This window comes from Penaeus vannamei, chromosome 7, assembly GCF_042767895.1.
Source record: "Penaeus vannamei isolate JL-2024 chromosome 7, ASM4276789v1, whole genome shotgun sequence".
Taxonomy (NCBI): Eukaryota; Metazoa; Arthropoda; class Malacostraca; order Decapoda; family Penaeidae; genus Penaeus; species Penaeus vannamei.
The window spans coordinates 19,203,421-19,218,420 of record NC_091555.1 but is presented as its reverse complement, the minus strand read 5'-3'; the positions used below and the strand labels follow the sequence as shown (position 1 = coordinate 19,218,420).

The 15,000-nt window shown below is 47.5% G+C and overlaps 1 protein-coding gene across 17 annotated transcripts in view; it reads right to left on the bottom strand.

The window, feature by feature from the left end:
- Positions 1 to 15,000, bottom strand: part of LOC113812565 (protein sickie) — a 165,477-nt gene that overhangs the window by 40,841 nt on the left and 109,636 nt on the right. For 8 of the 17 annotated variants that reach the window (XM_070123585.1, XM_070123598.1, XM_070123588.1 and 5 more), the window contains 8 exons: positions 10,257 to 10,462; positions 7,486 to 7,612; positions 6,396 to 6,506; positions 4,784 to 5,747; positions 4,412 to 4,568; positions 4,073 to 4,207; positions 2,621 to 2,810; positions 1,135 to 1,341 (listed from right to left, as the gene is read on the bottom strand). In XM_070123585.1, coding sequence (XP_069979686.1) covers positions 1,135 to 1,341; positions 2,621 to 2,810; positions 4,073 to 4,207; positions 4,412 to 4,568; positions 4,784 to 5,747; positions 6,396 to 6,506; positions 7,486 to 7,612; positions 10,257 to 10,462 — 2,097 coding nt within the window. Of the gene's footprint in view, positions 1 to 1,134; positions 1,342 to 2,620; positions 2,811 to 4,072; positions 4,208 to 4,411; positions 4,569 to 4,783; positions 5,748 to 6,395; positions 6,507 to 7,485; positions 7,613 to 10,256; positions 10,463 to 10,680; positions 10,869 to 15,000 lie in introns of those variants that run through there. The other 9 variants (XM_070123597.1, XM_070123595.1, XM_070123599.1 and 6 more) reach the window with 7 other exon arrangements.

Sequence of the window (15,000 nt, the reverse complement as noted above, 5' to 3'; positions counted from 1 at the left end):
ATCTTCTACAAGCAGATCACACATTTCTTTTTAAATATGCAGTTCACACTTCTTTTTTATGCCAGACACACATTTAATTAAAACAAAAAAAATAGCAGGCTAATCACACGTTAGTAAATCGAAAAATATCCGACCCCAGGTCCAAACACCGCTTCGGCCCCAGGCAGCTCTGACGTGAAACAAAGAACCGCCAACTGCACGTCTGTCTAACACCTCCTCCCCTACACGTATGGTTCAATTGTACGCTCCCTTCGCTGGGACGTGCGTGACCAGTCTCCAAAAGGTTTAGCCGAGGACACACACGCACGCACGCTTAGACTGGCGAGCCCACGCACTGCATGCAGCGTCCTCTTCTGTCCACAGTGCTACTGAGACCGCAATGGCTGGTAAACTGGCTCAGTAAGAGGGGGAGGGGTCTGCTTTTTATACCTATTCTCGACTCTCCTATTCCTCACTTTCCTAAATCTACAAAACTACAGGATAAAGAGAGAAAAAAAGAGACCGTAATAGTATGTTATGTGCAAAATATCGGTTGGAAAGATGCTTAACCTTCTATTAAGAGGGTAATATATTGAAACAAAGAACTGATCGACATTGACTATGCCATCAGTAGGACGGTGAAAGCCGTTCTCTGTGCACTGTGTTCGTGTCACCGCAGCGGGTGCTAACTAAGAAGCTATTTCAGATATAATTAATGGTTCAGATAAATCAACGGATATCAAGGCGGGAGAGAGGGTAGCTAAAAAGCAGTGATATTTGGGTAGCCTGTGAAAAATAACGGACAAAGACAAGCGCCAATGTAACGAGTCTCTTGTGAAAACCTGCACTGGAATGGGACTACAACAAAATACAAACATAAAGAAAAACATCGGCGCGAAAGTAAGGTAAATGATGGGTCCCGGCCAACACCAGTCTTAAACAAGGCCTCGACTAAGCTAAGAATCTAAGGCTAGGAAAACCACAAAGGAAAAACAAGCGACTTTCGCGAAAGATGCTGCACATCTTTCCACATCCACGTCACGGCTGCGGTGTGCCACTAGCGGGAGCGTTAGTTAGCTGGTCAGGATGTCATCACGCCACACACAACACACGGCCGGGAGGGGGCGTCCAGCATGCACGCCCGCCCACACTCACCGCCTCCTGGTGCCCGATTCCTCTCTTGGTGGCGGCCTGGGCTTGCATTCATCGCTAAATATATCATCTTCCTCTTCCTCCTCTCCTTCCTTTTTATCTTCGCTTAGATCCCTGTCTAAATAATCGTCCTCGTCAAAGTGCCTAGGCTCTGACGACGTGGTGGAAGGAGAGAGAGAGGATACCTCCATGTCGTTTTCTGTGCCGTTGCTTCTCGTTACAGAAAATGGGGAAAATGTAGAGTGAATCACACACGGAAATAATTGCAATTTAGAACTGTAAGAAAATCTTGAAATAAGCGAGACAGAGGAAGAATAATTGGAAAAGATTTGAGCTAAAAATAACGTTGGAGTTCGATTTATGAATGTCCTGCATGTCGTGTTACTAGCAAATTTATATGTACCTTAACCATGAATCTTGGTGAATTTACTGGCGTAGGAAAAGCACTGCAATAGCGGCATTTCTCATGCACGTCATAATGGAGACAAACTATAGTCCCAAAACTTACTTAAATCCATCAGAGAATCCGAAATTAAATTCCTGCTAGACTTGCAGGCATTCCGTTTTCCGGAAAACAGTGACCAAAACTGGCGCTATTAATATGCCAAATCCTGTGAACGTGAAGTTCTGTGTATATATATTTGAAATTTCAACATTTATAAACATTTCAGCACTTTGAATATGAACCTTATGCGTTCCGTGAGAAGGATGTTTATGCTCTGTGCACCAAAAACAATACCGTCGAGTGTCCGCAAGAGCTGATTACATATGGATTTCAAACAAAGCTGGATCTTTTTTAACTTGTCTGGGAGGCAAATCTTCGTTTTAGGTCAGACTAGAGGAAACAATTATTACACCATATCGTATCGAATAAACATATATAAACCTATAATGATGTCTCTAGAAAGTTACAGAATGACTGAGCGATTTCATATGCTTCAAAATGTTGACTGATTATCCCATAATGAACGCCCGAACACGCCATGAATTAGCGAAGAGTTACAACAACGCTTCCCAACCGGACTATACTATACGCGCGGTGAGACAACAGCAATTTGTTACGTAATTAGAAAAAAAAATCATGAACCGCGGGGAGCCCATGAGTCATGATTGTTGTTCGCTCGACGGCCAACACCCAAATCAATAGTGGGCGTCCGTTTTCTCTTCGAAGCTCACCTGGATAGCAGAAAATGATCTCTTACATGAGTAACTAAAGCAATTCGGGCTATAGGGACGTCCGTTAGCAAAAAGATAACGAATTTCGCTTCATCTTTGGAAATTAACGTTGAATTTTGAATTCCCATTGACTTTATTCTAGTAAATGCATATATAAAGTTTCTTATAACATGTTTTTTCTTTAAACATCAATAAATTATTTACCTTAGGTCAAATTACGATCTAACAGTCCATACCCAAGAAAACGAACGAAAGATTTTGCCATCGCAACCCAAATGACAGCAACCCAGAACAGCATGCGTGGCGTACTCACCTGTCGTCGTGAATGAAGTGTTGCACTTTGTTCATGCTCTCGTGCACCTGCCTCATGCCCTCCTTGAAGCGCTGGTTGAGGCGGTGGGCGTAGAGGGAGGCGCCGCCCTCGCTCAGGTAACCGTCAAGATCCGAGGAATTGCCGGATTTGTAGCCAACATTGCGTAGGACGTCGCCGTCGGACATGTAACCTGAGACAGGAGCAACATATTTTAAGGGCGAGATACACATTTATAAGCGTAGGTGTATTGCATTTGACACTCAAAAATCCTTTTAATGTATGTTATTGTTATATCAAATAATATTCCTCCACAAAGCACGACCATAAAGTAATTGACTACATTTCTGACGCATGATAGTGAATATGAAATATACGAGGATAAAACATATTCAAAATCTGAAACACGACAAACAAACCGATCCGACGCACAATTCTTACTACACCATCGCAAACATCGCACTCAAACGAAACGAACTCATCGACAACGAGGCTAAAACAACATCCCAGAGCGCACGACACAACACGGGGCACAGTGAGAGCTAACGAAGAGGGACTGACGTGAAGATTCCCTCCCCACTGGGATGAAAACCAGCTCCCTTGGGTGAACGTGAGAGGCGATAATGCGTGGCGGGCGAGTCACCTCGTCCCTTGGACCTTTGGAGTGCCCGCCGTTGCCGTGACATGAGACGCTGACTTGCTCTGGCACGGGGGTTGCTTCGTGACGTAGCTCAGGTTTTAGTCACTGTCTCAGGGATTATCAGCGTGACTATTTAGTTTCTTCGACACTAAAACCTGACCGACTATTTTCTCTCTCTCTCTCTCTCTCTCTCTCTCTCTCTCTCTCTCTCTCTCTCTCTCTCTCTCTCTCTCTCTCTCTCTCTCTCTCTCTCTCTCTCTCTCTCTCTCTCTCTCTCTCTCTCTCTCTCTCTCTCTCTCTCTCTCTCTCTCTCTCTCTCTCTCTCTCTCTCTCTCTCTCTCTCTCTCTCTCTCTCTCTCTCTCTCTCTCCCAAACGCAATTCTGGGAAGTACGGCGTGAAACAGACGTGACACTAATCCATAATAACTTCAATTGTATACGTGACATGAAAGTTTTAAAAAATCATATTGTCATCCATCAGAGCAATTCGAGGAACGAATGGCAGAGCGAGAGGATTCACATACTACGCATTATTTTCTACTCCAGGAAGGCTCCATACAATAAAAATAAATTTAATCTAACACGCTGTAAATTCTATTGAATTACAATAAGTCCACCGCCTACTCTCGAAGAGACGTTACTTTATAGCCACATTCACAGCAACTAACATCGTGGGTTATATTCGCAAAGGAAATACTACAGCGTCGACCTAAAGCTTTGTTCTGAAATTTTACAGGGTTGCTTTGGATGCTATTTGACTACATTCTGAGTTTAAAACGTGACACACGAAGGAAGAGGAAGAGACTGCTATTTACCATTAGCGAGGTCCACACTCTCCAGGTCGCTGTAATCCGTGTCAATGACCTGGTTGGGACCCGGAGGACGCTTGAGGTGAGGCCCAATACGCATCCCCTTCTGCGGTACTGTGTTGGCGTTGTCTTGGAGGGCTGCTGAAAAAATGCGAGTCGGTTAATAAGAACTACTGACAAATGCAAATAAATGATAAATGCAAATAAATCTATTTAAAGGCTAAATATTTAAAACTGAATAATTCCAATCATTTTCATATTCCGATTACTTCCTTCTATTATAGATCAGAGATTCTTAATGTTTGACTTCGCTTATAAAGAAAAGGTATCTGTCTATGGACTGACCTAGCCTGGAAACGTGCAAAGAAGGTGGCACTGTGCGGGTTTGGTGGAGGCCTAGTCCTCTCATGTAGCCATACTGCGAAGCCCTCACCAGCGGCTGCATGGGCTTGATATTCAGAATGACTTCGTCGCCCTCTTCTCCCTCGGCCTTCTCCTCCACCTGCACAAAACAGGAGAAAATTAATTGAACAAATTGTCGAACCATTGGAAATGGATATCTTTAATATTTACAATAACAATATATTCTGAATCCCTAATGCAGTTGCATTACAATCTGAAAAGTTAAAACTGTTATAAGAAAGACAATTTAAGTAAATGGGCTTTTTGCATCTAATATATAAAGCGAAGTAGCCTCTCTCATCGCCAGCCACTTACCTTTCTCATGTGAGTCTTCAGGTCGGAGACGCTGTCGTCCTCGGAACTCGTGGGCTTGTAGATAACGGAGGAGTTGCCGGAGGAAGTGCTGTTGCTGTGGCCGCTGTTGCTCTGGGAGGACTCGCTGATGTTGGAGCCCGATTCGGAGGGCGTGACCATGTCCTTCTCGCGTGGGTTGGGCATGGGACTCACCATCGCCACGCTGATGCCCGTCGCGGAGTCCTCCCGTCTGCCCAGCTGCTTTTGGCGCGGCAGAGAGCCCTTCGGGTCGCGGCACTCTTGAGCTGCGTTGGCCTCCCCACCCGAGGGTGTCCCTGCCGTCCGCGGAGCGCTGCTGCCTCCGATTTTAGGCGTGGAGGGCGTGCCTGCGGGCCGGACCATCTTGTTGTAGTCTTTGGCCTGATGGGACGTGTTGACGTTGGGCGAGGCGGTGGGGGTCGGGGGCGCAGACCGCTCGGGGGGCACCACCTTGGTCTGGCCCTTCACGTGGGCCGTGGGCTTCGGGATGCCCGTGCCTGGAGTGCCTGGGGGGAGGGGGCTGCCGGGGGTCGTCACGACAGTCTGCTGCTGCATTGCTGGGGCCTGATCCTGGTGGCTGCTGTGGCTGTGCTCCTTGTGGTCCTTTTCTTTGGGCGGTAGAGCGGGTGGCTGGTCTGACTCTGAGGCTGCGTGCCCTGCGGTCTCCGGCCGCGGACCCGGCGCAGGGGGCCGGGAGTCCTTCTCGGCATTGGCTGGCAGGGGGCACTGGGGGCGCTGGGGGCGCGAGCCGCCATCCAACTCGAGCGTGAGCTTGTCGCCCTTTTTGGCGCTCCTGTCGCGACTCTCTCCGCGAGGGTCTCGGTGGGTCTTGTGACCTCCCCGCGGCGACCCTCGGGACCCCTCCCGCTCCTCGCGCTCCTTGTCCTTGCGCGACGCCTTGGGCGACTCCTTGCCCTCCTTGCCCGCAGACTTGGAAAACTTGGACCTGGAATCAAGATAGTGTTAGCTACGTGTTGCAGGGCGACAGGCTGTATCCTTGTTTGATTAAGGGTCTGAAACATTTAATATATCGGTAATAACATAACCATAATAGAGGCAATGACAATGATAGTGATAATAATGATGATGCAATAATAATAATAATATCAATAACAACAGCAACATTAATAATAAATGAAGATAATAATAATAATAACAATAATAATAATAATAATAATAATAATAATAATAATAATAATAATAATAATAATAACAATAATAATAATAATAATAATAATAATAATAATAATAATAATAATAATAATAATAATAATAGGAGTAGGAGTATAAAAGTAGTATTAGTAGTAGTAATAGCAACAATAATAATAAACAATAATAGTAGCAATAACAATAGCAATAATAAAAATAACAATTATAATAATGAAGTTGCTGTTGTTGTTGAACATGATGATAAATGATAATAACAATGATGATGGGAATAAATAATTAATATAATAAATAAATAAATAAATAATAAGGAAAAACGACTACAACAATTTTGATAACAAAATAACACCTGCGGAAGCAATCAAATGAAAAAGAATACCCTGATGGTGACGCCCAGCGAGAACACCATCACACGGCGAGAACACACCTGATGCCCCGAAGGCCCTGCGGCTTGGTGGAGGCGGGGGGCGCTCCCCCCTGCTGCGCCTCCGCGTGGCTCGTCTGATCACTGCTGCTGCTACTGGTGCTCACAGGCAAGCTGCGGGCGTGGGGGCGTGCTGTTAGTCATTTATTGGGCGTAGGGCGTACAGTTACTCGTGGGCGTGTTCGAGGTTTATATGTGGGCGGGGTTATGGCTAGGTGTAGCTGGAGTTATGTGCTTTGGTCGGTGTCTTTGGGGGACTATGTACATTTTGTGGGAGAAGCCTTGCTCACGGCGTAAGCTGGGTGCCTTTATATCTAGGTTTTAAGGTACAGTTTGTGTTATGCATTCGGTGTGGGGTGATGTTATGTTTTTATCGTTATTATTAAGAAAAGACTAAGCTAAAATTATGACCTTCGCCTTATATACAACACGCATAAGAAGTAATACATCGTGATCCCTTGTCTTAGTGATTCTCAGAATGGTGATGACTTTTATGTATTTTATTATTTAATGACTACCTTCGTAGGGCTAAGAACCTTGTTATATTTACGAGTCCGAGAAATCCTAGGAAAGCATCGCTTCTTGGACTCTTCTCACTGAATTTTACAGATCAATTCAGTCTGCGACATCCATTTAGGAAAATTCGGAACCAGAAGCGAAGAAACAAACACTTCCATGTATCTCCCATAATAGCCAATAATCAAAAAAATAATTAAAGTATATGCAAAAGCTATTAACTTCTCCTGCGTTGCCAAAGATACATAACGGCGCAAGGTAATTCCACATACAATGTAATCTGTGAATCTGTTCCGTGACGTGACTACCGTGACTCACACATCATTACTCCATATCCTGCCTTATTCAAGCGGGCCTGCCTCGCTCCGTAATTAGAGCAATCTGCCGGAATTACCTTTAGACTATGTACACTGCAATTAGTACCGTGTTAACGTTAGTCTCTCTCCACTCCTGTACAGAACCTAATTTTCTCTCACCCATTCACACCTTAATTACCCTTTCGTTCGGGTTATCATTCCACTCTCACTTCTTCCATGACACAGACCCTCTCTTCCGACGCGGGCGAAGGGGACGTTACCTTTGGTGCGGCGGCAGCGGAGGGGGCTTGGCGTCGGAACACAAGCTGGTCGACGAGTCAGAGCGCTCGGACCTGGCGCTGCTGAATCCGCTGCTGCTGCTCGTTCGTTTGCTCACCCCGCTGCTGCCTGCGAGGGAGAGGGGGAGAAGGAGGGTCAGTTAGTGGACGTCGTTTAAAAGGAAGGTGGCAGAATGGGAAGTGACGTAAGTTTCCGGTGCGCGATGTGACGGTGGTGTGATGTGGTGAATTTCTGACTGCAGCGTCTGAAGCGGCTTACGGGGGTGATGGCGATGGGCAGAGTGGAGTGGCGATGTGGTGGATGTGGCAGATGCTTGGAAAGAGAGGGAATAGAAGGAGAAATAAAATGTGATCTCTAACTGCAGTTGATATCAGAAGACGGAAAAAAATGTTCCTGAGAGAAAGACAAAGATGTGGCGTGGGCTTGATTCATAACGGTCGGGGGGAGTGGGAGCGTGATGAGGTGGGAGTGAGTAACTTCTCACAGATCGCGTGTCGAGCGGTCATGTTCCCGGAGGAGGAGGGCCTATGCGTCACTTCACGCAATTACACCTAACATGATTTTGGTTACACTGACCGCTCAGCAATCGGCCAACAGATAATACAGATGCAAATAAAAATACATGCACTGAGTGCATACGTATCAATATCAAAGCATGGGCGAGTCTATCCATCAAAATTCACACGTGACACCTGACACTGTCCATCATGGTTTTAATTCGCGGCAGCTCGGAACACTCCGCGCCGTCCATCAAAGCCGATCTGACCGGACAGCCGAGGATCAACAGGTCACGGGGTTATTGCTCTCTCCCCCCTTCCCCCACCCCACTACCCGGCACACCGATGGGTCCGGTGCCTCAACAGTGCCACAGGTGTCCCTGAGCGCCCCCGCTAGCCAATGATAACGTCACTCTCCCCCCAAAAAATCCCCCTAAATCCCGTACTCTACGTTGTTCATGTGACGGCACTACTGATAATGATAAAAGATAACATGCACCGATTACCCCCTTCCCAACGCATGACATCGCAACCCGCATGACTTCTCTTCGTGACATTCGGTAACGTGATATCCAATCCCCTTTGCTCCCCCCTCTACCCCCTTCCCGCGGTCCCTCCATGCCCCTCTCCGGAACACCTGATCAGGGACTGACGGCCCGCATCGCCACCGAAGGGCAGACGAAGGAATAAAGCCTTCATGCGTATTTTCTTTGGCTCAAGGACCTGCGCACCGACGAAGGAAAAGCGGTCAGTTTCTCAGTGTTTCTGGTCTCGACAGTTTCAATGCAATCGGCTTTAATTATGAAGTCACCATTTCCTCCGGGCACTTCTTGGAAGAGGCACAAACACCAACTAAATGCTCGGTGGTATTAAGCCTTCATCATCGCACAAAAACACACACATTTGCGCAGTTTACGAGACACTCCCCTCCAGCTTTGATAAGAAAATGTAATCAGCATGTGAATGCGCTGGTTAAGTAAGACAAGAGAGAAAAAAAGGTAAAAAACACTACTACATATGAAAAGAAGCTCCACACAAACCCAAATGCGAATGCGCGAGTCTACATCCCACCACAAAGAAGGCCGCGACACCACTAACTTAAGTACGGCGAGGCAGCCCAATTTTTTTCTGGGAACTCGAAATCGCTAATGAGGTGGGAAAAATGGCACAGGTGTGGAAGCAAGGGGATACACCAACCCGCACACCTGCTACAAACATGGGCGTGCTATGGAAGTATAACCCGTGAATGATGAACGGTGAAGATGTGCAAATGAGCTTGATATCACATTAATCAGATAGTCATCAGTCATTACTTTTAATGCATACTAATCAGTTATCAATTAAATAAATGTTAATGTATACGACATAAAAAAACATTTTACGTCATTGAAACTAGCAATACATAATTAAATTAATGTAATATATGTACCTATTCCCCATTTCTCAGGAAATGAAAGTAAAAACAGGAAAGGAGTGCCAGGGTTACATTAACGCACAGACCCCTAAGGAAATGGTCTACATATTTTATAAACGCCTAAGGAGGTTGCAGTTACAACCATGCATAAGTTTGAATACATGTATGCATGCATGTACGTATGTATTAACATATATATGTATGTGCGTAGGTGTAAACACGTATATACAAACCTAAAACATATATCTACACATATATTATATAAACATACATACATAAATGCACACACACACACACACACACACACACACACACATACACACACACACACACTCATAAACTCACACACTCACTCACTCACTCTCACATACACATACACATGCAAATGCGCGCGCGCGCACACGCACACGCACACGCACACACACACACACACACACACACACACACACACACACACACACACACACACACACACACACACACACACACACACACACACACACACATATATACTTGCATGTGTGTGTGTATACATATACATACTATATAAAGAGAAAGAAAGACAAAAGCAAGAGAGAGAGAGAGAGAGAGAGAGAGAGAGAGAGAGGGAGAGAGGGAGAGAGAGAGAGAGAGAGAGAGAGAGAGAGAGAGAGAGAGAGAGAGAGAGAGAGAGAGAGAGAGAGAGCTACGAAGATAGGTACACAGACACACACATGCAGACACACACGCGCCCACACCCCCACGGGCGAGGCCGGCGGAGCCCCCGAGCCGCCCGCAACCTAAAGACAACACGAAAGGACGAGACAACATTCCGAGGAAACGGAAACCGCTCGCTCCTCACTCTTACTCGTTGTCTTGTTCCTCGCTTCCTTCTCCTTGTGGTTGAACAGCTTGAACTTGTCCAGCATGGAGTCCTTCTGCTTGGCTGGGGGCGCGGAGGTGGCGTGGTAAGGCGAAGCGAGGGCGTGATTCCCCGACGCGTTGTGGGCGGTCTGGGTGGCGGGGCCCCGGAGGTTCGACTTGACCAGGTTCGAAGTGCCGCCAGTTCTGCAAAGGAAGCAACGGGCTCGGTTAGTTCGACCTGCAATAACCAAGGACTCCGTTCCATTCTGAAATAGAGAAAGTTGCAACACGAATGACACAACAACCGGTCAGTAAAATCCAATTTCTTAATTATTATATATATATTTTGTTTTACTATTACTTCCACTTTTCGAAAATTTATCCACTCACCACAGACATGGCATATCAAACAAAAAAATTACCTGACAGGCTTCTTCTTCCATTGTTCTACAACCATCTTGTCACGATATAAAATCTAAAAATATTCCAGGACTCGGCAGATCACCTCGAATCTTTCAGGCAATAGTCCATCCGGAGACCTTTAACCTAAGCTTTGCACGCTCTTGCTTTCCAGAGCCATAATTCACACATTCTGCAACACAGGGACCGCCCGTTTTATCACACCAATTGCACAAAAATGCCCGCTTCCCCTCCCAGTCATTCGTCTGTCGCACGGTGCTTCCCTCCCGGATGCCGCCACGTGCAAAGAACACGCGAAAACCTCTACCGCAACCGTCTCGCCCCGCGCCGAGCCGCCACTGAGATGAAACAAGCACTTTTTCAGCATCGATGCGACAATATGGAGGTGGGAGGCGGAGGGAGGAGTGGGGGACGGGATAAGGGTAGATGAAGGGTTGGGATAAGGGGGTAGATGAGATAGGGGTGAGGGGAGTTTGTGTGTGTAGGGGGGGGGGGGGTACTTATCAATCACTCTACGTGTCTCTCGTGCAGTGCATTGTCTTTGTTTCCCGCTGTCATCCACGCTAATGCCGACACCAGCGCCTTCCTCCCCCCCTCCCCCCTCCTCCCCGACAGAAAACAATGGCCGCCCCAACTTGACGTCCGCGATGCACAATGGGCAACCGCGGCTCTCCTTACACGCGGAAAATGGCACGAAGATTACCTTCCTCCGCTCCCTCCCCCTCCCACCTCTTTCCCCATACATTACGCCCATCCTCCCCAACCCGTCCACCTCTTCCTCCTCTCCTCGCCATCATTCTTTTTAACCCTCACATCAATCATCTCCCTTCTGCATCATCTTTATCACCACCCCTCTTCCCTCTTCATCACCTTTTCTTCTTTCATTCCCCTATTCTCATTCCGCTCTCCTCTCTCCCTACTCCCTTCCTGTTCCTCCTCCCCCCTCTCGTGTCCCCCTCGGCCTCCCTCCCGCTCAAACATTACTCATCCTTCTCCCATCATTCACCCGAGAGAGAGAGAGAGAGAGAGAGAGAGAGAGAGAGAGAGAGAGAGAGAGAGAGAGAGAGAGAGAGAGAGAGAGAGAGAGAGAGAGAGAGAGAGAGAGAGAGAGAGGGAGAGAGGGAGAGAGAGAGAGAGAGAGAGAGAGAGAGAGAGAGAGAGAGAGAGAGAGAGAGAGAGAGAGAGAGAGAGAGAGAGAGAGAGAGAGAGAGAGAGAGAGAGAGAGAGAAATTCTGCGTTTACCCCTTCCTGCCCTCCCCCCTTCCCCGCCCAACCGCATGACCACGTAGAAACTTGGCTTAATCACACCCCCGTGTATGCCACGTGTATCATGCGCAGTCCCAACGGAGTATCTACAACCTTTCCAAACGGACTAGGAAAATGATCTGTAAATACCGTAGCTTGTAACAAAGAAAGAGCAAGCAGAAAAAAATCAATTGCCTGTGAGCCTTTGCATGAACCCCGCACGACGCCCTTTGGCCAACCACTTCGGCCTCCTCCACCACCACCTCCCCCGCCCACTCCCCCCTTCTCTTCCTTTCCCTTCCCTTCCCTTCCCTTCCTTCCTTCCTTCCTCCTCCTCCTCCTCCTCCTCCTCCTACTCCCTTCCTCCTACTCCTCCTCCTACTCCTCCTCCTACTCCTTCCTCACCTCCTCCTCCTACTCCTCCTCCTCCTCCTCCTCCTCCTCCTCCTACTACTACTACTCCTCCTCTTCCTCCTCCTCCTCCTCCTCCTCCTCCTCTTCCTCCTCCTCCTCCTCCTCCTCCTCCTCCTCCTCCTCCTCCTCCTCCTCCTTCCCTGAATCTTCCACCGTCACATTCAATTAATTATGCTCGCAGCGATACCGCACAAACGAGACTGCATGTAATTAAATCCTCGTTGGGTTCGACAAGGACATAAGTTCAGTGAGAGAAGTCCTTTATGAGCGCGTCTATGCCCACCCCCTTCGCCCGCCCATCCTCACCCTCACCCTCACCCTCACCCTCGCGCCCCTCACCCTCCGCGCGAGAGGTCTGAGTCATAGAGTGAGGGGAAACACCCTTCTTGCAACACACCACTATCCAATCGGTTACTTTTCCCCTTACTTCGGCGCTGTGACATTAAATTAAAAGAGTAAAAAAGGGAGGGAAAAACAAAAGAAAACGAAGAAGAAAAAGAAGAAAAAAGAAGAACGAGAAGGACAAAAAGAGAGAGAAGTAGGATAAGAGGAGGAAAAAGAATAATAACAAGACGACGAAAAAGAAGAAAAATAAAATAAAAGAAGAATGCGTACAGGAAGAAGAAGGAAAAGGAAAAGCTGACCGTCCGGATCAATCTATAAAAAAACTCAGAAAATAAGTCTTCGTCACAGAGGGAAGGTCAAGGTATAAATTCAAGTACTTCTGATTATAGAACAACGCTGTGATATATAGTCTTCGAGGAATAACAAACAGGCCGCGTTTGGCTTTCATCCTCAGTCGTTCAGTGAAAGAGAAAGAGAGAAAGAGAGAAAGAGAGAGAGAGAGAGAGAGAGAGAGAGGGAGAGAGAGAGAGAGAGAGAGAGAGAGAGAGAGAGAGAGAGAGAGAGAGAGAGAGAGAGAGAGAGAAAACTAAAGACTGCAGAGATATTTATGATCAGTCTTGGTCCTTTTTTAAATACCACACAGCTGTTGCTGTTTTTGTGCTTGTTTTGGTGTTTCTACGCGTGTATGCATGGCTGCGTACGATCACTGGCGATAATACAAACGTGTGTTTTATCTGAGGATGCCCTCGAGGGAAGGGGTGAGGAAGAAGAGAAGAGAGTAGAGGTGGAGGGGAAATGAGAAGAGGGGAGGAGAAAGAGAGAAAAGAGGTCGAGTACTCCCTCTACTCTCCACGCCCTCCCCCTCACAGACACACAAGCACGCACGCACGCACGCACGCACGCACGCACGCACACACACACACACACACACACACACACACACACACACACACACACACACACACACACACACACACACACACACTTTCGCAGTTTACAAAACCCTCGCTCGCTCGCCCGTCTTCCCCGGTGATTATCCCAGATCTTTATATCCTCTTATCCACCAAATGATCTCTCGGCCTCCATCACCCCCCTCCCCCCTCTCCTCTATCCCCTACTCCAGCGAGGGTTCATTAGGGGTGGAAAGGGGAGGCGCCGGCGAGAGGGGAGGGCCAGAGAGGGGAAAGGAGAAAGGGAAGAGGGGAAGGAAGGGTTAAGGAGAGACACCAGGCTTCGCTATTTCCTCGGCCGCCATGCGATTACGGGAAACGCATTATCCTTCGAAGCCGTTAAGGTTAGAAGAGTAAACAAAACGAAACAAAACAAAAATACAAAAAAAAAACAGAAATCAACATCAATTATATTCTAGTTAAAGAATGAGCCTCTCCTTTTAAGTATTAAGCTGTTTTCCTTTCTCCTTTCTGAACTTTCTTTTCTCTTCATCTTTTCGAATTTCTTTCTCTATCTCTCCGTACATATTACTCAACTCTCGCTGCCTCTTTAGAGTGAATAGCGAGAACACTTGAAGTCATGATTTTCTCCGAAAGTTCTACGTCTAGACAAAATTATCTAAAGTTTTAAGGATTTGAGAGATATGAATGGCGGAGGGAGGTGGAGGAAGGGGGGAGGGGAAGGAGGCGAAGGAAGAAGAAAGACGTGGGAGATCCTATAAAACATCATGTAAAAGAGAAAGAGAAAGAAAAGAGAGAGGGAGAGAGAGAGAGAGAGAGAGAGAGAGAGAGAGAGAGGGAGGGGGAGGGGGAGGGAGAGAGAGGGAGAGGGAGAGAGAGAGGGAGAGAGAGGGAGAGGGAGAGGGAGAGGGGGAGAGAGACAGAGGGAGAGAGGGGGAGAGGGAGAGGGACAGATAGACAGAGAGAGAGAGAGAGAGAGAGAGAGAGAGAGAGAGAGAGAGAGAGAGAGAGAGAGAGAGAGAGAGAGAGAGGGAGAGGGAGAGGGAGAGGGAGAGAGAGGGAGAGGGAGAGAGAGAGAGACGAAGAGGGAGGGGAGAGAGAGGGAGAGGGCCAGAGGGAGAGGGAGAGAGAAGGAGAGGGCCAGGGGGAGAGGGAGAGAGAGGGAGAGGGAGGAGAGAGAGGGAGAGGGAGAGGAGGGAGAGAGAGAAAGAGAAAGAGAAAGAGAAAGAAAGAAAGAGAGAGAGAGAGAGAGAGAGAGAGAGAGAGAGAGAGAGAGAGAGAGAGAGAGAGAGAGAGAGAGAGGGAGGGAGGTGGGAGAGAAAGCATCCTTCAGCCCCACACGTTCGCGTGAGAAGGAGCTCTCACAATAAAAATGTTCCGCGTGAGGGATCGTAGGAACCTTCATCG